This window comes from Bufo bufo, chromosome 4 (genome assembly GCF_905171765.1).
Source record: "Bufo bufo chromosome 4, aBufBuf1.1, whole genome shotgun sequence".
NCBI classification, from domain to species: Eukaryota; Metazoa; Chordata; class Amphibia; order Anura; family Bufonidae; genus Bufo; species Bufo bufo.
The window spans coordinates 361941713-361965375 of NC_053392.1; the positions used below are offsets into that span (position 1 = coordinate 361941713).

Genomic DNA, 23663 nt, shown 5'->3' on the forward strand with positions numbered 1-23663 from the left:
AAATAAATACCATAATTTAAATCAATTAATTAAAACCATGAAACCATATCAATATAGACCAATATTAAACCATCCATATATAGACCAAGATCCCCTCTGCATCAGCTGAGCGATACAGCCCCTGTAATAAAGCAAAGCGATATAACTTAAAATTAAGGGGGGGAGGGCAGGCGCTGTCCAAATCTTCGTCGACTGCCCTGAAGTAGCACCGAACCTGGGAATATAAAGGGGAGAAATTTCCCGCCGTGTGAGTGAGAACAAATCACAGCGCTGGAAATCTCCCCCAGCAACGGGCAGCAACCAATCAGGAGCATAGCTTGACTCGCCGTATATCTTCATCTAAAGAAACAGGAACCAGTTCCAACCTGATTAAACTACATCTTCACCTTGACTGAGGTAATTTTACCTGCAAAATAAGGCGGGAAAGCAGGACAGGGAAAAATAGTGGGGGGGGGGGGGGGGGGAGCGAGAACAAGAACTAATCTAATGTATAATGGAAAAAAGGGGGGTGTCATTGCCCCCATGTGTCCCCCAAGCAAATTGCTCTGGGGGGTCTGTACATTCACACAACCATATTTAAAAAAAAAAAAAAAAAAAAAAATGCAGATCAGATGAGGAGGACCGATTTAATTTCAATGGGGCCGCACAAGATGTGGACAACACGCCGTGTGCTATCCGCATATTCGTTCCGCAGTCCGGCAAAAAAAAAAAAGAACATGTCCGTTTTGTGGACAAGAATAAGCATGGTTACAATGGGTCCGCAAAAAAAGATGGCTGCAACACGGACGTCACCCAGATGTCATCTGTATTTTTTGTGGACTGTGAAATACATTCGGTCGTGTGAATGCAAGATAGTGGATTACAGGCCCCAGAGCAAGTGACGTATTCCCTTTTAAATGACATGTAAAATGTAATTATGGTGGAAAAATAAAGCTCTGAGCTAGAAGACATGGAATGAGATTAAACTTGTTCCGCAACATGATAATTCTTTTTTTTTTCTTATGGCTACTTGTTATCTGGCTGTTAATCTAGAAACACCCATAATCTGGAAGCCGTGTGGTAGATTATTCTTCTAGTATACCAGGACGGTTGTCGTCTGTCTTAGGAAAGCATTGTATAAGGCCTCTGCTGTGAAGCGTCATAGTCCAGATCTGTCAAAGGTAAATATGAGATCCCCCGAGAGCAGGAAGTGCCACGTTTTATACAGGATTCTAAAAGAAAGTGGCCTGACGCAGTTCATAGACTGTTAATTATGTAAATCCATTATTAATTGTATCTGATAGTCCACCATCAAACCATTAGTGGATAGGGTGTGGTTCCTGCGTTATGTATCTGTCTCGCCCTGTCTCATATTTCCAGGCTTCTGTTTCTTAGATGACAAAGCGTTGTGCAGGTGCCCAGCTCATGATTCCACAAGGACATAGACATGTGACATTAAAGGGACGCTGTCACCTGGATTTCACTCACTGAGCTATTAACATCACCACATCAGTCTCCACGATTTATATTAAAATATACTAGTATTACAGCCCTGTGTCTTGTAATCTGTCTAGAAAATAGCTTTTATTAATATGTTAATTACCTCAATAAGGAGCCCAATGGGCTGTCCCTCCGGCCGTTGGAGCCCAGCCGCGCCCGTTACTTCCGAGCCCAGCACCGCCCCACTGCTAATTTATTCACTGCTTATCGCCAACGTAATGTGTTTGTTGCACCCGAAATCTCGCGCCTCTCCGGGTTGAGCGAAGCTGGTGCATGCGCGCTTCATTCTGTGAGGCCGATGCCAGGACACCGCACAGGCGCTGACATGTGTATCCACGGCGCTTGCGCGAGATTTCGAGCGCAACAAACACATTACGCCGGCGATGAGCAGTGAATAAATTAGCAGCGGTGCTGGGTTCCAACGGGCGAGGCTTGGCTCCAACAGCCGGAAGGACAGCCCATTGGGCTCCTTATCAAGGTAACGAACATATGATTAAAAGCAATTTTCTAGACAGATTAAAAGACACAGGGCAGTAATACTAGTATATTTTAATATAAATCGTGGAGACTGATGTGGTGATGTTATTAGCTCAGTAAGTGAAATCCAGGTGACAGCGTCCCTTTAAGGCCCCTTTTACACGGGCGAGTATTCTGCGCGGATGTGATGCGTGAGTTGAACGCATTGCACCCGCACTGAATACCGACCCATTCATTTCTATGGGGCTGTTCACATGAGCGGTGATTTTCACGCATCACTTGTGCGTTGCGTGAAAATCGCAGCATGCTCTATATTCTGCGTTTTTGACGTAACGCAGGCCCCATAGAAGTGAATGGGGTTGCGTGAAAATCGCAAGCAAGTGCGGATGCGGTGCGATTTTCACGCACGGTTGCTAGGAGACGAGGATGGAGACCCGATCATTATTATGGAGACCCGATCATCCCGCGATTTTCACTCCACGGGATGGAGACCCGATCATTATTATTTTCCCTTATAACATGGTTATAAGGGAAAATAATAGCATTCTGAATACAGAATAGGGCTGGAGGGGTTAAAAAAAAAAATAATAATAATTTAACTCAATCCTTAATCCACTTGATCGCGGAGGCCGGCATCTCCTTCTGTCTCCTTTGCTGAACAGGACCTGTGGTGAGCATTCATTACAGGAACAGGACCTGTGGTGAGCATTCATTACAGGAACAGGACCTGTGGTGACGTCACTCCGGTCATCACATGATCCATCACCATGGTAAAAGATCATGTGATGGATCATGTGATGACCGGAGTGACGTCACCACAGGTCCTTTTCCTCCACACAGCAAAGGAGACAGAAGGAGATGCCGGGCTGCGCGAGCAAGTGGACTAAGGTGAGTTAAATAATTTTTTTTTTTTTTTTTTTTTTTTTAACCCCTCCAGCGCTAGTTTACTAAGCATTCTGTATTCAGAATGCTATTATTTCCCCTTATAACCATGTTATAAGGGAAAATAATACAATCCACAGAACACCGATCCCAAGCCCGAACTTCTGTGAAGAAGTTAGGGTTTGGGTACCAAACATGCGTGATTTTTCTCCCGAGAGTGCAAAACGCATTACAATGTTTTGCACTCGCGCGGAAAAATTGCGGGTGTTCCCGTAACACACCTGCACATTTTCCCGCAACGCCCGTCTGAAAGAGGCCTAAGGATTTCAAAGCCATTTCCCAGGCACTGTTTTTCCACAGTAAACATCTACAGCACATCTTTGCACACAGCTATACAGGATTAGGCAGGGTTCACATCTGCGTTGGTAGATCCGTAATAACATGCGTGAAAAGAAAAACGGATCCGTTAAATGTAATAAATGATGGCTACCATTGGAGGTATCCGTCATGCCATTGACTTTAATGTAAAACAAAACTGAACTGCCGGAGACAAAAAGGAAAGGATGCAAATGGAGGCATCCTGACATACATTTTTTCCTATTCTTTTGAATAGGCATAATATTGGAAATGTTTTTTTTTTTTTCCGTTTTTCTATCCCGAAGATGGAATGGAAATTCAAACGTAGATGTGAACTCCCCCTTACCCATCATGAATTTTATGTCATGGCTTTTCTACTCCCTGAAGCCAAAATGGCCCAAAAATGTTGCTGTTTTGCTACAAGGAGCGCTGAAAGAATAAACACATTTACTAAAGGGTGTATTAGACGGGCAGAGTTTCTGCCCGTTGATCACTAACGAGCATTCACATGAACGCTCGTTAGCGATCATCTTGCAGTGTAATAGTGCCGACGATTGCACGATGAACAAGCTCGTTCATCGGGCAATCCCGGTCTTTCAGCATGTTTTAAAGATCAGGATCTGCCGCCGGCAAACCGCTGTACAGCAAGGGGACGAACGATGGCAAAGCGAACGCTGTGGAGGAGATCTGTGCATGTAATAGCAGTGGTCTCCTCCGCTAGCGAGCAGGTGATTGCTTGCTGATCGGCAGGGGTGTCGGGTGTCGGACCCCCGCCAGTCTAATATTGATGCCCTATCCTAAGACTAGCTTATCAATAGGTATGAGCGAATCGGCTTCGGATGAAACACCCGAAGTCAATTCACATAAAATTCAGTTAGAATACTGCACGGAGCGAGCGCTCTGTACAGTATTAGAATGTATTGGCTCCTATGAGCCGAATGTATTACTTCGCAAAGTCTTGCAAGACTTTGGGTAACTTCAGAAATTTATTTCTACTGTTAAAAACCTTCTACCGCTCCAATGAAATCTGTGATCTGGTTTCTATGGACTACTTAACGTCTTGTTTGCGTTACTGTTTTATGCCTGAAGTAATGCGTGCATAGAGGAGTTTGTCCAAAGTTTCCCATATTGTATTTTTCAACAATAGGATGACGTCAACTGGAAATAAAAATGCAGCAGAACTACTGTTGTCATTCACCTTTACACAGTATAACCTGGGTGTATTAGTCTCTGTATGCATTGTGCAGACTAGCCTCACATTGAAGCTCTGTGCACACTGCATTTGAGTCATACCTTCGGGGTATAGGTTAGGAAAAGTTCCAATTTACTCAACAGAGGCCACAAGGATGGGTTGTATACATAGTCATACACTTTCCTGCATCGTAGGCTACCTAAAAAAATATATATATATACACCACTCATTATATGTTTCTTTAAAGGGGTTGTCTGCTTTGTAATATTGATGACCTGTCCTCAGGATAGTTTCAAATATGTTTGACCACAGCACTCTTTCTTAATAGCGGACAAGAATAGGCATATTCTCTTAGTGCCGGCAATGTGCGGTCTGCAAAATCCGTGGATCCGCAAAACACGCATGGATGTGTGAATGGACCCTTAACCTGGCAAAACTGGGTGCACGTCTGGGTTTTGTTCTTGGCTCCACCTCAAGAACTGTATATGTCATATAAATTTAGACAGCTCTCCAACAGTAATTATGATGATCAGTGAATTTTATTTCATTTCAGCCGGGCACAGTGGTACACAAGCAGCAACGTTTCGGGCTAACATAAGCCCTTCATCAGGCAATAACGTGACCACATATAGGACGCAGCCGGTGCTGTCCTCAGGATAGGTCATCAATATCAGATTGTGGGGGCTCGGCTAGGGTTGGGCGATATCAAAAATATTCCCAAGAAAGCGATATTGGGACAGCCACAAGCCAACGTTATATACTGTATGGGGGCAGCCACAAGCCGACGTTATATACTGTATGGGGGCAGCCACAAGCCGACGTTATATACTGTATGGGGGCAGCCACAAGCCGACGTTATATACTGTATGGGGGCAGCCACAAGCCGACGTTATATACTGTATGGGGGCAGCCACAAGCCGACGTTATATACTGTATGGGGGCAGCCACAAGCCGACGTTATATACTGTATGGGGGCAGCCACAAGCCGACGTTATATACTGTATGGGGGCAGCCACAAGCCCACAAGGAGACGTTATATACTGTATGGGGGCAGCCACAAGCCCACAAGGAGACGTTATATACTGTATGGGGGCAGCCACAAGCCCACAAGGAGACGTTATATACTGTATGGGGGCAGCCACAAGCCGACGTTATATACTGTATGGGGGCAGCCACAAGCCGACGTTATATACTGTATGGGGGCAGCCACAAGCCGACGTTATATACTGTATGGGGGCAGCCACAAGCCGACGTTATATACTGTATGGGGGCAGCCACAAGCCGACGTTATATACTGTATGGGGGCAGCCACAAGCCGACGTTATATACTGTATGGGGGCAGCCACAAGCCGACGTTATATACTGTATGGGGGCAGCCACAAGCCCACAAGGAGACGTTATATACTGTATGGGGGCAGCCACAAGCCCACAAGGAGATGTTATATACTGTATGGGGGCAGCCACAAGCCCACAAGGAGACGTTATATACTGTATGGGGGCAGCCACAAGGAGACGTTATATACTGTATGGGGGCAGCCACAAGCCCACAAGGAGATGTTATATACTGTATGGGGGCAGCCACAAGCCCACAAGGAGACGTTATATACTGTATGGGGGCAGCCACAAGGAGACGTTATATACTGTATGGGGGCAGCCACAAGCCCACAAGGAGATGTTATATACTGTATGGGGGCAGCCACAAGGAGACGTTATATACTATATGGGCTGGCCGCTCAGCAGGCAGTGGGCCACAAGAGTCCCTATACTGCATGGGGCCACCAGGACACATTATACTGTCTGGACTTGGGAACTATACTGTAAGGGGGCAACAAGGTGACATTATACTGTATGGGACTACAATTTGTAACCCCTCCGCCATCAGTATAATATTGTCTTGTGGCCCCCATACAGTAATGTCGTCTTGTTGCTCCTGTGTGGGGGCAACAGGGAGACATCATAGTTTATCAAGTGCCATCACCATGTGCAGTGCAGCTTGCAGGCAGAGCCAGGGCCGCAGAAGACATAGACCGTACAGCCTTTATTTCTGACACCTGTGCCGTTAGGATCTCTCGCTCCTCTTCCCCCCACCTTGGCTTGGACATGGACTGCTGACTGACTTTGCGCACCTCTCTTCTGTGCTCGGCCAGTGGTCGGAGACTTGAATATGGGAGCGAGGAGGAGACGGGGGCGGCTGCTGCGGGGGATAATATGTACGGTGCTCATATGCAGGGGCGGGCTGACATAGATTTAGGAACGGTCAGCACGCATATGAACGCTCCTAGGAGGTCACCAAATACTGCGGTTATTTGGAAACAGCGATATCGCCATATCGCTGTTTCTTAATACCGCTGTATATGGTTGACACCGGTTTACCGCTGAACCCTAGGCTTGACTCCCAGCACCCCTGCCGATCATACGAGTGTTGTGTTCTCTTCTCAGCATCCTCCTATACACTTGAATAGACAGGAGCCATCCCATAGAAGTGAGTGGGACGGCGGAGTTGTAATTACACCTGCTCCCCACTGCAAAGTCAACGGTAAGCAGGTAAACCGAGAAGAGAACACAGCGCTTATGAGTGCTGCGTTCTCTTCAAACACCTGATCGACGGGGGTTCCTGCAGTCAGCCCCCCCGCCTATCTGATATTGATGACCTATCCTGAGATAAGGTCATCAGTATTACATCAAAACGTGACATACACCTTTAACCTTTTGGCCAATGGATGACGTATGGCTATACATTTATATAGATTGAAAAATCTTCCTAAAGTACTGTATACCTTCAATGAAAGACTTCAATGCAGTACGTTCAGACCCTTATTGGCTACCCCAAGCTCAAAATGATGTGCGAAATTCCACAATTCCAATATTTTTCCTTTTCAAAAATATTTAAAAGGGGTATGTTAGGGGATAACTAGCTGATCAGTGGGGGTCTGACCACTGGGACCCCCACAATTCCAAGATCGGGGTCCCGTTTCCCCGGTAAGTCAAGCATGAACCCTGCTACTCAATTGATTCTTTGTTGGACCGCTGGAGATAGCCAAGTAGAGTGTTTTGGCTATTTCCGTTGGTTCCATAGAGAATGAAGTGGAAGGGCAAATGCCGGACCTGCTTCTTCAACAGATCAGGAGAACAGAACCCCCATTCTCCGGATCGTGGGGGTCCCAGTGGTTGGACTGCCAGCTATCAGTTATACCCTATTTTGTGGAAGAACTGATCAGACCATGTAAGGCTGGATGCACACGACCGCATGTGTTTTGCGGTCTGCAAGAAAACGGATGAGGTCCATATGGCGTCCGTTTTTTTTGCAGATCCATTATAACAATGGCTATCCTTGTCTGCAAAACGGACAAAAATATGACTTTATTTATTTTTGCGGGACTACGGAACGGAGCAATGGAGTGCAGTGGGCACTGCTCTGCTTGTACAGCCGTACTAGGCGAAGGGACCAACATGAAACTCATTGGTGCCTAATGTATATTGTAGTAAATGCAATGCAGTACATGGGAATGAACCAGGGGTACTCGCAGGATACTTTTCACTGCGTATTACTAAAATATTTCAGGGAGCGTGAAGCCTGAGAAAGCGTGGTCATCCAGCCCACTTATCTTATGCCATCTTGTTTGAATGAAGTGCCATGAGCCATATCCTAGTGAGTGCCACGGTTTCATCTCCATATACTGCATACAAGAGCTGATGTCTGATTTTAATGTTAAAGTGGTTCTGCACTTTCATTTACCTGATCTATCCTCTGGATAGATCATCAGCTTCTGATCGGCGGACGTCCGACACCCGGGACCCCCGCCGATCAGCTGTTTGAGAAGGCAGTGGCGCTCCAGCAGCGCCGCGGCCTTCTCACTGTTTACCACCGGCCCACTGACGTCACGACTAGTATCAACTAGCGTGGGCGCGGCTAAGCTCTGTTCACTTGAATGGAGCTTAGCCCCGCCCACGCTAGTTGATGCTGCCCATACTAACAGCAGTATAAAGTAGAGACAGGTGAGTTGATTTCAGCCGTCTGTCACTTAACAGTTAAAAGTAAGTGGTTGCCGAGAACCAACATCACAATCATTGCAGACTGGGCCTGGAAAAGAGTCCCGGCCACCTGAGAAGAGTCCTGGTTATTCATGGATTCCTGCTCTCCAGCCCACCTGCTGATGACTGACCACCTTCTACCTAGTCTTCTCCCTTTCTCTCTAGGAGAGAACTGCCAATCATCAGCAGATGGGCAGGAGAGCAGGAGATTATGGATAACCAGGACTCTTCTCAGGTAGATCTGACTCTTTTCCAGGCCTGGGCTGCAATGATTATGATGCTGGTTCTCAGCAACCACTTCCTTTTAGCTCATGAGTGACACATCGCTGACATCAGCATTTCTGTCACTATGTTATGCTGCTCTCAGTGAGGTCACCATAACGTTGATGACAGGTTCTCTTTAATGTATTTTGTAGTATATTCGACTGGAAGCAGCATATGTAAGCTGTGCTTCATGTAGAAAGGTATTCCTGCTTTGCTGGGATCCATTCACATCAAGTCTGAAAGAAACACCAAACATATGGCCATGTGGACAATCCTGAAGGACTCCGAAGATAATTTTACATTTGATTGAGTTTTTTTTGCCTCTAGCAAAAGTAGTAAAGTCACATTCTATAAGCTTCTTTCTATTTGCACGTTTGTATACCTTCTGTATACTTGTGTCTCCTGAATGAACTACAAATGGATAATACAGCTTTGTAACACGAGCCTCCTTGTTTGGTGACAGCTGGTGACGCGAGAACAGTGCCATTGTTTTGAACACTAGCCAACGTTCCCAAAAAGAGATAATATATGTTAGCCATAGAAAAATTTGGACTGGCCACTCTAAATGTGCTCAGTTCTCCTATCCAGTCAATTTCCGCACGGCAGAAAAGCGGTGTCTAATCTCATACACTTTGCTGGTACTGTATTATGCGGCGGTTTTTCCGCACAGGAATCCACGTGTAATCTGCAACGTGTGCAGGTAGCCTAAGACTTCCTATGGTTCGTATGTCTTCTGCTGGGTCTGTCATACTATAGATCGGTTGGCGTTTAATGGGGTTTGTCAGTTTCTGCCGTGGTGTCCATTGGTTTGATGTGAAAAATGACACTGCATGCAACACACGTTTTCATGACTTTTTTCGGGTTTTGGTGCCTCACAACCTGGAATGAACATGGATTGTTTGAGGATTTGCATAATGTAATTTAAAGAACATGCCCACAACTTTGAAGATGTTTTATTTAATTTTTTTAATTGTGAAGCAAACAACAAATAGGACAAAATACCAGAAAAAGTCAATTTGCATAACTATTCACCCCCCTAAAGTCAATACTTTGTAAAACCACCTTTTGCGGCAATCACAGCTCCAAGTCGCTTTGGATACGTCTCTATGAGCTTGCCACATCTTACCACTGGGATTTTTGCCCATTCCTCCTTGCAAAACTGTTCCAGCTCCTTCAAGTTGGATGATTTGTGCTTGTGAACAGCAATCTTTAAGTCTGACCACAGATTTTCTATTGGATTGAGATCTAGGCTTTGACTAGGCCATTCCAACACATTTACATGTTTCCCCTTAAACCAGTCAAGTGTTGCTTTAGCAGTGTGTTTGGGGTCATTGTCCTGCTGGAAGGTGAACCTCCGTCCTAGCCTCAAATCACGCACAGAGTGGGACAGGTCTTGCTCAAGAATATCCCTGTATTTAGCACCATCCATCTTTCCCTCATTTCTGACTAGTTTCCCAGTCGCATCCCCACAGCATGATGCTGCCACCACCATGTCTCACTGTGGGGATGGTGTTCTTTGGGTGATAAAATAGAAAAACTCCAGTTGTCTTTTGTGTCAAATGATATTCTGTTTATTTTGACGTGCGGCTTCAAAGTGACGTTTCGGCCTAGATGGCCTTTATCAAACTGTGACAATACCAATAGAAAAGTGACAATTACAATCTTGTAGACATATATACCAACATCTGGTGTACATATTTACACTTGGTATTCATAAGACAATTACTCATACGTAATTTACATCGTATATACGTATTCATTGCAACCCAGTATTTGGATTAAGCAGAAGCTTAGCATAACATACAAGAAAGAAAAAAAAAAGGGAGAAATTAAAGAAGGGCATAAAGAAAAAAAAAAGGAAAATTAGCATTATACTTAAATCAGCATCGCCAGTTGTAGCAGTATATATGAAAACATCTATGTTAAGGAGAAGCAATCGATGTTATTGACCATGATCTAAAGGTGGTTGAGAATGTGGGTCCTATCTATAGGTGACACTTGGAGGAGGGATCGGGTTGTGTTTCAACCTAATGCAAAGTAGTTGTGACGTGCCCAGGGGGATGGGTAGAGTAAACCTGATGTACCCATAGGCAGTCCTAATAGTTATGTAATTATGGAGAGACTTACCCACTGCCGCTGTAGGGAGCTGTGTCAGAATGTACTGCGCTAGGCTGGTGATGGCGTGTGTCCACACGCCTCTCTGGGGATGCGCTCTGCTTGCTACTCAGCGCGCCTCTAAGTAGCGTGGGGAGGCGTGTCGCTGTGTGCAGGGAGCGTGCGGTCCAATGGTCACATGGTGGGGCGGATGTGACGTGTGACCGGAAGTGCCCTGCGTTCCAGGGGAATGCGGAAGTGGTGCGTTCCACTACTTGCGTCCTGATGCATCGGTCGGAAGCTAGGCATGGGTGCTGTTATCTAGCAGTATTTTTGATATATAAACACATCGCGATTTGATCTAGCTTTACTGGTAGAGTTAGTGGAGTGATATGAGTCATATGTCTAATGTCTCTGGATGGATGGAAGTGTATATTAGAAAACCAATCCCAGGGTCTATTTACACATTAGGGTGGGGCTTCTAGTTCTATGCCAGAAAAAGGATATCAAGCCATATGTCGCAGCTCGACATTCATTATACAACCTACGAAAAAGGAGAAGATATATGATTAGAAATACATAGTAACCCTTGTTATATCAGAAGTATAACTCTCCATAGGACAAATCGGGATTTCATGTAAAACATTGTATTTCATAGTCTCTGTTGAGTCCCTTAGGTTCCAAACAGTCCATTTTGTGGATCCAGAAAGCTTCCCGTTTTTTTAGTTTTGTAATGCGATCGTATCCTCTCCTGTGGGGTAAAATCTGTTCTATGTCCACAAGATTGTAATTGTCACTTTTCTATTGGTATTGTCACAGTTTGATAAAGGCCATCTAGGCCGAAACGTCACTTTGAAGACGCACGTCAAAATAAACAGAATATCATTTGACACAAAAGACAACTGGAGTTTTTCTATTTTATTACTATATACGGGGTGGGAACCCGACTCCAAGTGATTACTTCCAGAGTGCCAGGAGGTTATATCTCTAGTTGTTTAAGTGATGTGATGTGTTGGGTTTGCGCCAGACATAGCGTTTTCTTTGATGGCTGAAAAGTTCAATTTTAGTCTCATCAGACCAGAGCACCTTCCTCCATACATTTTGGGAGTCTCCCACATGCCTTTTCGCAAACTCACAATGTGCCTTTTTGTTTTTAGCTGAAAGTAATGACTTTCTTCTGCCCACTTTGCCATAAAGCCCAACTCTATGGAGCGTACAGCTTATTGTCGTCCTATGTACAGATTCTCCAGTCTCTGCTGTAGAACTCTGCAGCTCCTCCAGGGTAACCTTAGGTCTCTGTGCTGCCTCTTTGATTAATGCCCTCCTTGCCCGATCCGTGAGTTTTGGGGGGCTTCCATCTCTTGGCAGGTGTGCCATGTTCTTTCCATTTGGGTTTGATAGATTTGATGGTGCACCTGGGGATCATCAAAGATTTGGATATATTTTTTATAACCTAACCCTGACTTGTACTTCTCAACAACATTGTCGCTTACTTGTTTGGAGAGTTCCTTGGTCTTCATGGAGGTGTTTGGTTAGTGATGCCTCTTGCTTTGGTGTTGCATCCTCTGGGGCCTTTCAAAAAAAGGTGTGTATATGTAATGACAGATCATGTGACACTTAGATTGCACACAGGTAGACATCATTTCACTAATTATGTGACTTCTGAAGGTAATTGGTTGCACCAGAGCTTTGTATGGGCTTCCTTACAAAGGGGGTGAATACATACGCACATGCCAATTTTCTGTTTTCTATTTCTAAACAATACTTTTATTTATATATTTTTCTCATTTCACTTCACCAACTTAGACTATTGTGTTCTGATCCATCACATAAAATTCAGATTAACAAAACATTGAACTTAAGGCTGTAATGTAACAAAACACGAAAAAAGTCAAGGGGGTGAATACTTTTGCAAGGCACTGTATGGGGAAATCTTATGCAGATGTGAACTGAGCCTAGTGGGATTCCTACGCACATTTTATTTGACAGAAATGGGGTTTGAGGTCTGCCACTAGTTCATGGCATATATACGGTAATTGCCGCACTTCTTTCCTGGCATAGGATGCCACCAACACCTCCCTATGTTTTCGAAAGGGAGCCTCCAATGCAAATATGAACATATAACATAAGTCCATTTTCAGACAGCAGGTCCACAATATACGGGCCACGGCCATTTTTGCACCGCATTACGGATGCAGACCCAGGCACGAAGCACTACAGAGTGCTTTCAGGGGGTTTCTCTCTGTGCCTTCACACTTCAAAAAATTAGTGCATGCAATACTTTTTTTGTAGTGTGATCGGATCACAGACCCATTGAAGTTGAATGGGCCTGGATCCGTCCGCGGAATCCGCGCGGGTGTTGCCCGTACATTGGGGACTGCAAATTGCAGTCCCCAGTGAACACAACGGCCGTGTGCATGAGTCCTAACTCGCATCATCATAGTGACTTACCAAACGGTGGTGTGAGCTCTTGCCTGACTTTGAGTCTACTGTACTCTCATCAGCACTGCTTGATTCAGTTGTGTTTAAAGAAGCACTCTTGCCGTTAGGCAAATGGTAATGACGCTAATTTTCTTACAGCAAGGCTATTCCTGATTTTATCAGCCTCCGCTCTGTACATCAGTTGTACCATGTGACTGGTGGGCTGACCTTCTGAACACACAGAAATGTATTTGCATGAGCCTTAGGCCTCTTTCACACGAAGTTGACGAATTAGATCAAGCAAGTTCAGTCAGTTTTGTCTGAGATTGCGTTCAGTTTTTTCCGCGCGAGTGCAATGCATTTTGATGCGTTTTTCACGCGCATGATAAAAAAACTGAAGGTTTACAAACAAAATCTCCTAGTAACCATCAGTGAAAAACGCATCGCACCCACACTTGCTTCCGTATGCAATGCGTTTTTCACTGAAGCCCCATTCACTTCTGTGGGGCCAGGGCTGCGTGAAAAACGCAGAACTGATGTGTGAAAAAAATGGGTCAGGATTCAGTGTGGATGCAATGCGTTCACCTCACGCATTGCACCGGCGCGGAATACTCGCCTGTGTGAAAGGGGCCTTATGGTGATCTTAGGATCTAAAGAGACTGACTTCCGTTCCACACCGAAGATTCAAGGAGTGTGGCTCACTTGGTACAGGGGAGGAACGGTATGCTGATGAATCCAGAATAAAGAAAGGCCTCATGCACACGACCCTTGTGTGTTTTTGCGGTCCGCAAATTGCGGATCCGCAAGACACGGATGGCGTCCGTGTGCGTTCTGCAAATTGCGGAACGGCGCGGACAGCCATGAATATAACTGCCTATTCTTGTTCGCAAAACGGACAAGAATAGGACTAGATACATAGAGATAGATACATAGAGATAGATAGATATATATATATATATATATATATATATATATATATATATATATATATATATATATAATATCTCTCTATCTCTATTTATTTATTTTTTACGGAGCAACTGGTGCGGAAAGCACACGGAGTGCTGTACGCATCTTTTGCGGCCGCGTTGAAGTGAATTGGTCCGCATCCGAGCCGCAAATACTGCTGCTCGGATGCGGACCAAAACAACGGTCATGTGCATGAGGCCAAATTGTTAGAAAATTCACGACAGTGCTACATTACAAAAATATAAAGGCTAAGGGACCAAAACATATATTTAAATTTTTCTTACAGGACTGCTTTGTTAAAGGGATTGTCCAGAGTTAGAAAAACGTGGCTGCTTTCATCAAAAAACAGCACTACATCTGTCCATGTGTCGTCTGGTATTGCAGCTCAGCTACATTGGACTGAATGGGGCTCTGAGCAGTAATACCTCACTCGACCTGTGGACAGGAGTGGCGCTGTCTCCCGGGGGGAAAAAGCAGCCGTATTTTCCTATCCTGGATAATCCCTCTGTGTATGGCCAGCATTAGTCAGTGCAACGTTGGCATCCAGCCGGGTCATCAGCTCAAGGCTTAGTGGGCACTGATTTGAGCACACAAACACAGTCTGCTGGCTTTACAGTAATGAAACCGGTTTTCTAGAAGTAAATGAAGCTGGAGAGACAAACACAAAGGTGCACTGTACTGTATAGTACCATTACAACTGTGTGGGAACGTATACAGCTTTTTTATAGGAGGTTTTATTGCTCCTCTCCATTATATTCACTCAATACAGCGAGACGGTGTTTCATGACTTTTTAAAGAGCTCATGTAAATAGTAAAGTGAAGGCTATTACGGTCTTCAGAGACAAGTCTTCTCAAAGTGTGGCTGCCGGACAATCAACTGATCCATCATGGATCCCATGGCAAACTACCGATTTTTCCAGGCAGGCAATGAAACGTAGAGTCACAAGACATTGTCCATGAAATATAAGGATGACTTGACTCTACCAGAACAGAGCAGCTCTCCGATGTTCCCTTGATACCATCCAGACGGACTGTGACATGAACGGCTGTACCGATCAAAATATCCGTCTGTTTTTGGCCAGGCTTTAGCTGTGAATTGTTTGTTGCGCGCCTTCTGATCTGGGATAACTGGTTTCTTTCACTGACTTTTCTACACTGAATAAATATACGGAAATGTCTGTGTGCTGGCCCTTCCTGTGGGCATGACACAAGGAGGAGAACTGTTTAATGGCTCAGCTTTAAACATGTGAACATCACTATTGGCAATTAACGTGAGCCGGGTAGTTGTTAAGACCTCCTGCATAAAAATGTATCCTGACTGGCAGCTCCCCAGAGCCCCCCTGCAAGAGAACACTTCTAATTGGCAGCCAGGGAAAGTGACCTGCTGGCTTATTAATAGGCTCTTCACGGCTTCCCCTGGCCAAGCTTCAGACGTGCTTTTCACTTTACATCCAGATATGTGCTCACACACTCCAGCATGGGAAAACATTTTTGGTTTCCTGGACATGTGGGCTTGTCACATCACTGGAAGGCTTATGAGATTAGGCGCATTCACTATTCAAAAAACATAGCGGTCAGTGGTACCCTCTCGCCCTCCAATATAAACAGCTGGACTGCCTTTCATGAAGTCCAGCCGTATTGGAAGAGAGTGGGGGCACGCTAAGTTGTTTTATTTTTCTTTTAGAACTTTTCCATTTGTATATACGTTAATACTTTTAGGTAATTTGTGTCTGAATATATGGGATTGTTTTTAGGGATCTGTTTCGGCATCAGTTATTTTTATTGTTTGAACTACTCCTTGAGTAAGGTAAATGGAAGGCAAATAAAGGGGTTGACTAGGCGGGAAAAAGTATTTTGAAAACGCCTTGCATATTCACCTTGCCATATCCCCCGCCACTCCAGGTCCGGTACTGCCCAGGGGCACCATTAGTCTCTATTTCCTGCTCCCTCCTGATACAGACATGTGACTGCTGTAGCGCTGACCCACATGGCCATACCGCAAAAAAATTGAACATGTCCTATTATTGCCCGTATTACAGACAAGGATCCGCAATTTGGAGACCACAAAACAAGCAGCGGTCGTGTGCATGAGCCCTTAGGCTGAGTTCACACTTCAGCTATCAGTTATTTTATGCATGCACTACTTTTTTTGTGGTGCGGAGGCAGGGACAGAAAACCTACAGAAGCACTACAGAGTTCGCACCGTGTCCTCCGGATTGCGGACCCATTCAAGTCATAAGGTCTGCATCCGTGATACGGTGTACACGTGGCCGGTGCCCGTATATTGTAGACCCACTGTTTGCTGGCCGCAATATGGGCATGGACTGCTACAGTCATGTGCATGAGGCCTAACTGATGGAATTAAACCGATGCCCATTTGTCATGCGTTTTGCATCTGCCATTAAAAACTGATGAATTTCATTGGCTTTTTATTTTAAACCCCAACCCCCGCAGTGCCCTCTGTATGAATTATGCCCCTTACAGCGCTCTCAATATATATTGATGCCTTAGTATACATTATAGCCCCCTTACCCTTAGTGCCCTTGAGTATTTATTATGGACCCCTTAGTGTCCCCTGTATAAAGAATGGTACCATAGTGCCCATTGTATTCTTAATGGCCTCCATATATATAATGCCCTCCCTCCACAATAGTGCCAACAATAAAAAAAAATACCTCTCCACAAAGAAGGCAGCAGGACCTAACACTCCTGGTGTCATAACGTCACATGATCAAGCTCAAGTCAAGTCCTGCTGCCTCCAGTACAAGCAAGTGTCGCTTCTTGGGCCTGTGGTACGGTGAGTGTTTCTTTTACATAGTGTACCCATTTTTATTGAGCTTTAGACGGGTGCTCTTCTGGTTAAACAGCTGATACAAACGGACCCATTGATTTCAATGCGGTCCCTCTGGCCATCAAAACCCACCACAAATAGGATATGTCCTATTTTCTGATAACTGCTATTCACATTTACTGGCTGTTGAACTGCCATGTGAATAGCCCCATATACTGCAATGGTTCTGAAAATAGGCGTGTGATGGGCATAAAAAAAAAATGGCGGCCGTTTTTCCAGTGTCGTGTCAATGTACCCTAAGGCCTCATTCACATCTCCGTCAAGGAGTTCCAGCAGCCTGTTCCGGCACACTGCTGGATCCCCATTGACTGTAATGAGGTCCGACGGTGCACGCAACAGTTTTTTTTTTTGTTGTTTTTTTGTCCGGCCAACAGGTGACATTTGTGCAGAATCAGGCAGCCAGATCTTGACAGAGAAGTAATCGAGGCCTAAGCTGTTGAAGCAGTTTTTTCCTTTAAAATTCAACTCGTGGAGAGGTGTGGTAATATAAAATATAATGCCTCCTTCTACTCTGGATCAATGACTATGTGACAAATGTAGTCTATTACAGGAAAATGCGACTTTTGAAAGACCCTTTGCAGTAATTCACAGCAGAACCCTGTATAAAAAGTTAAGTAAAATTAGAATTCCTTGAATTTTTTTATCTTGTACATTTTTTTTTGTACTGTCTGATGTTAAGGCTACATGCACACGACCGTATGTGTTTTGCGGTCCGCCCAAAAAAACGGATGACGTCCGTTTTAGTTTTATTTGCGGATGTTTTATTTTATTTTTTGCGGATCCATTGAAATAATGCCTATACTTGTCCGCAAACGATAAAAAAAATAGGGCATGCACTATTATTTTTGTGGGGCTACGGAACGGACAGCCAGGGGGCTTTAGGGTGCGGGAAGCATACGCTGTGGAGTCGCATGCAGCAAATCCGTATCGTTTTACATTTCCAGCAACGTGCATGAGATTTTAAGCAATCATGTCCACACTGTGCAAAAATCTGCAACTTTTTATTTCGCATGTATGCGTGCTACAGGATCACAAAGCCTCTGTGTTCAACGGTAATCTGCTGAATTTTCGATTAAAGTTGAAAGAAACTACGTAGATGAAGAAGGGGAACTCTAAAAGCTGGTTTTTACTCCAGTTGTAGCGATGTACTTGGAAGATATCACTTGAGTTGATACCAGTAATTAATGCTGGCTATCAGTGAACCCACCTGTCAGCACGGGTTTTGGCTGTTACCACCATGTTCAGACAGAGTAAACGCTTGTAATAGATTGTTTTCAACCACGGCTCTGGTTTCCGAGCGTACATCTAAAATGGCCAACTAGTAATAAAAGCTCCCTGAATTATTTTTTCATGAGACTACTTTGAAGTCGGTGCGACACGTTGAGTAGGCATAGATGACGTGGAATACTGCCATCTTGAAAATATTTTTATACTATGGCTATATATTGTATGTATTTTAGCAGTTTGTCAGTGCAGTATTTGTTGACCTTAGGCTACAGTCACATGACAGGGAAAAACGGCTGTGTTTTTTAACAGCCGTCACACGGCCATTTTCAGAACCGTTGCATTTTATGGGGCTATTTACATGGCCGTTTTTTAAATTTTTTATTTAAGTGAATAGCGGCCGTCAAAAAATAGGATATGTCCTATTTTTGGCTGTTTTTACGGCCAGACGGACCCCATTGAAATAATTGAGACCATTTTTAAAGGACACTTTGGTATGTCTAATGGCTGTAAAAAACGGGTACACTAGTTCAATATGGCCTTTTAGGGGGTTAAAAAAAAAAACTCACCTCATCCACTTGCAGACGATTGTGAAGGACCTGCTGAAGGTCCGGATCCAGCATTGCCGGCTACTGCCATGTGCCCGCCGGACCCCATTGACTATAATGGGGTCCACTGCACGAAACTTTTTTTTGTCTGGCCGGTTCCCAGCATTGTATGCTGGAACGGCCTGCCAGAGAGCACAGCCGCAGGTGTGAAATTAACTCCAGCGGAGCTGTGAAAAATGAAAGGTGGAATCTGATTGGTTGCTACGGGCAACTAAGCCAGTTCTAGTTTACACCAGTTTTGATAAATCTCCACCTAACTCTTTTAGTGGGTATGTATATATGTGGCTCATATGCACATGGCTGTAGTAGGCTACTTTCACACTGTGTTCTCTGGTGTCTGCTGGAGGTATAGAATGGGAGGACCTCTTGACATATACCTCTGATGGGTGTTTCTGATGGTCACCACTGTGTAGTCACCTGTCATCCATAGACTTGCGTATGTGGAAAATGGATACTGCAAAATATAGTATGAAAGCGGCCAAAGTATGATTTCACCCTTAGGGGGGTCATTTACTAACATCGCTACGCCAGTTTTTGGAGTAAAAAGATGCAAAATCCCCTTTTGCAACTTTTGAAACGCCCATGCAGCAATATTCTGCCTCACGGGGGTTTTGAGCCATCATCACCACTTGGGAATGGTGGGGGCCAGGACATCAGCCCCGGCAAATTTACAAACATTTACACCTGGAAACAGGCGTAAAAGAGGAGCGAAAACTATATCCGTCAGAGGTTGGAATGGTTTTTACTCTGGACTGCCGGAGGGACGCCAAATTTATGACAAGGACTGCACTTTGTCATAAATTAGGTGCTTCCTTCAGCAGCACAGGGACTATCAAAGACCGGCAAAACAATAGATGGTCTTAGATTCCCCCTTACGCTGCTGCGCCTCATCATATATTAGGCGAGTCTAAGGCAGTCCATGCATCGGTTTGCCTGCATAAATGTTAGTAAATTTGGCCCTGACACGACCCTCCCACTCGCCTGCTAAACACGACATTAAACCGTCCCTGCGACTAAATATTGCCCATATCCATATGTCCGATTTTTGCTGTAGACTAAGCAGCACATTCCTGGCATCGTAGAAGTCGAGGCTAGAGCTGATCCCTCGTGCTACGTTTGCGTCTGATGTAATTAGGAATGACTAAGCATCTGAACCTGCTGCTCCGTGTCAGGTTGTGCAGAGGACGGGATTTCATTTGTGTCAACAGAACAGCTAAACCGATTGAGCGTGGAGATCAGTGGGTCACAAGTTACCCGTCTAGATGACACCAGTGCTTACCAGGACACGGTAAGGCTCTATAGGATGAGAACAGCAGGGACTCAAAAGGCTGGTCTGTTAATCATTACTGTGTGTTTGCATTGCATACGTCAGTCAGTAATATCTCTATCTGGAGAGTTCTAGATTTTTGTATCAGAAGGCCATACATGCTAGCTTTAGTGATCACCCTGCTCACTATACCATAAATCATTCTCTCTAAGATGTCTCACATAACAAACCAAACCTTGGTGAACCCTGGAGCTGTAAAAAAATAAATAACCTCTTTGACTTTGAGACATGCCATGGTCTCCTTTCTGGAGGAAGCTTATACACTGCTGAGATGCTGAAAGGGAATGGGTCGCCTATCTCTCTTTTTCGGCAATTAAAATCAGATAGTAACAAACACTTTCTTTTCTAATCTATTTTCTGATTTTATAAAAAAAATATTTTTAATCCTATTTTCCGTGAAAGATAATGGAGGCAGTCATCTCGCCTGAGCTGTTTTCAACAGCAGTTAGAGATGCCTTGCAGCAGCCACTTGGACCATAGACACAATAATCTGGAGGGGACCTCGTTGATTTCTGTGGGACTGTTTTCTAACATGCTCTGTGACCTGTGCAGAGGTCATTGTGAAGAGAGGGGGAGTAAATAAACAAGAAGACGTACTTTTTTTTTTCTCCCAAAACATGGGGCTAAAATGTCAGTATGTCTGACAGTGTGATGCAGCAGGGTCTCGGCATAGAATAAAGCATGCGCTACATATCGCTGGTACGGTCAAGGAGAGTATTAAGGCTATTTGCCAGAACAGCCTGCCGGATCTCTGGCATTCTCTGCATGTTTGTGGGAATGTGGGCGGATCTCCGCCGTTCCGAATCATAGTGAATTGGGCAGGATGCAGCCTTACAAACCTCCAGCTATGCCGGAGTGCGAAGAAATTCAGCAGGCTGTTCCCAGCCGTAACAGCCTGACGGATCGCTACTGCTAGTGTGCAACTAGCCTAAGATGGAAACTCGCCATAGTGCACATGGAGCAGCAGAGTAAAGAAGCATGGCACATCAGGTGCCCAAGAGCATCTCTTGGTGTCTAAATTGCAGAGTAGTTGGGAAGCAGTAGGAAAGTTACCATGGTCAATAAAATGAATGTAGAATCTAGGAGAAAAAAGAAAACATAAGAGAACATTAAAACAAGAGGATCAATAGAGGCCAAAAAACCCTCAAAAACTAAATCTACACATTAAACCACATGTAGTATGAGGTCATAATAACAAGTGTATGTCAAGGGTAGCAGTAGATCATGATGGAGAAAAATAAGTCACTTAGTAACATTAACACTCCCACAAAAATCTTTATTCTCTGGCCCATTAGGTGTATTGAAAGTAATCATCTTACCAGTGACTGTATTTGTAGTTATAACCTCCCTTCTGATCCTTAGCTGTGTCATGTGACCAACCCTTTGCCTCTCCAACTGACACAGGACAGGAAGTCAGTTTCTCTATTCATTTCTATGAGACGGACATTGAGGCTCCCTTGGGAATACAGAGAATAAACTGACTTCCTGTCCACAGATAAGATGCTGTGTTATTTGGAGATCAGAGTGTTGTTAGAAGGGAGGTTATAACTCACAAATACAGTCACTGGTAAGAAGATTACCTTCACTACAGTTTACACCCTGTACCTTTCTGACAGCTCAGAATAAAAATGTTTGTGGGAGTGCTTCTTTAACTGTCGGCAAGAATAATTATTTAGGGCATCATTTGGTTCAAAATAAAAAATAAATCTTTTTTTCCTACTAAAACCAGGGTCCGGCGTGTCTTATAGTGTGAAAGATACGGTACATGTACATACAGCAATAATTGTATGTATTAGCATGCTGCATTTATTTCTCAGTACAGAAGCACAAAACAGTCAGCAATGAAACTATTTTTGATTATAATATCGTTACTATATAGCACCATGTGTTTGGGGATAGTTCTAGGTGATTTGAGTAGTTGCTCCTGTGAATAGCCCTTGTACACAGGGTCTCATTTCTGTAGACGGAGTATTGCTCTTTGTGGTCTGCTTACGGGAGAGGGGTAAAGTGCTGCACTGAAAGCATTGGTTCCCCACACAGAGGGTTCTGACCAACATTTGAAAACCATATTCCTAGTGGCTATAGTACATACAAACTGAAGATGTCCCAATGTGTCAAATATTCCTTTGTGTTTATAAATTGCTGTGTAATATATTTTTTTACAAAATTGACTTTACTATGCAAAGCACAGAAGAAACAACATTGATACACCTTTGCTTATCTCTTACCTTTACTTAACAGGTGCAGCTTGGACAAGTAGAGATTAAATGCCCAATAACAGAGTGCAATAAACACTTGGAGGAATCCACCATTTTGTTCAACCTGCCACATGATGACATCATCAAGTACAAGTACTTCCTGGAACTTAGCCGTATAGACTCCAGCACGAAGCCCTGTCCGCAGTGCAGGCACTTCACAACATTCAAGAGGAAGATCCACATTCCAACCCCAAGCAAATCCGAGAACAAGTTCAAAGTAAGCCAGTGGTGATCGCAAAATGAAGTGATTTGGGTGGGACTGGCCAACAGGTTGGGCAGGCCATGAGGGGGATTAGCAGTCAGAGAAAAGAGGGGGTGAAGCGGTGCTCAGAGGGGCTAGGCCAGCCCCTCAGTGCTCCAATCACCTAATTTGCATAGGAATAAAAGTAATAATTATGCTGCAACAGTACATATAATTGCAGCGGTAGAGGGCTCATTAAATTCACCACACCAGGCGTTATGCCTGGTTTAATAGGGTTGATTGTGGTGACATCTCTGTTGCACTGAGGGAGGCCTAGATAAGGCAAGCTGGCAGAACTATGTACACACAAGGCTCTGTATGCAGCGCCCACTTTCTGGTATTGGGGCTGTACTCCATTAATTCCCGAAGGCAGTAATAATTTGTCAGTCATTGTGACCGTGGCATAATATACCAACCTGGTTCTCACACTGCTCTGCCAGTCCCCGGTCCTTCTTTTTTTAAATCTTATTATACACAATTTTCCAAATTATTATGCACATGCCATAATTTTTTTTTACGATGTGGATGTTATTACAAGTGGAAGGACTGATAGTGGCAGTGGCCTTATTTATCAAAGACCCGCGTTTTATGCCGGTCTGATATATGCACCTGACTTATGACGATGCGCAAGCCTCCGGCAGCCCACGTGCGTAAACTGAAATCTGCAGCAGCTCCGAACTGCCATAGTTTTCACTGTTCTTTTACACCAGAAAACTGGTGACACATTTCCTTTAAAATAACTTCCCCTTTAACCAGGATCACCTGTTGAATGGATCCTGCAGGCTAGCCAGATACTGCTGTTCACCGTCAGATCCCATTGATTTCAATGTGATGTGACCGCTTTCTGGAGTAATGCCGGCTTTTGGCCAGAAAAAAAACAAACTTGCATGCAATGTTTTTTGTATGGGTGAAAACTTTTAGGTACATATTCCAGAAAGTGGCTGGATTCCATTATAGTCAATGGGGTCCGGTGTGCACCTACCCTAA

General features: G+C 44.3%; 1 protein-coding gene across 4 annotated transcripts in view; it reads left to right on the forward strand.

Annotated features, from left to right (window-relative positions):
* Positions 1–23663, forward strand: part of RNF217 (ring finger protein 217) — an 87696-nt gene that overhangs the window by 41151 nt on the left and 22882 nt on the right. For all 4 annotated transcript variants that reach the window (XR_005778402.1, XM_040429093.1, XM_040429094.1 and 1 more), the window contains exon 2: positions 22419–22652. Coding sequence is in view for 3 of the 4 variants with exons in the window: in XM_040429093.1 (XP_040285027.1) it covers positions 22419–22652 (234 nt within the window). In the remaining variant the exon portion in view is untranslated. The remainder of the gene's footprint in view (positions 1–22418; positions 22653–23663) is intronic.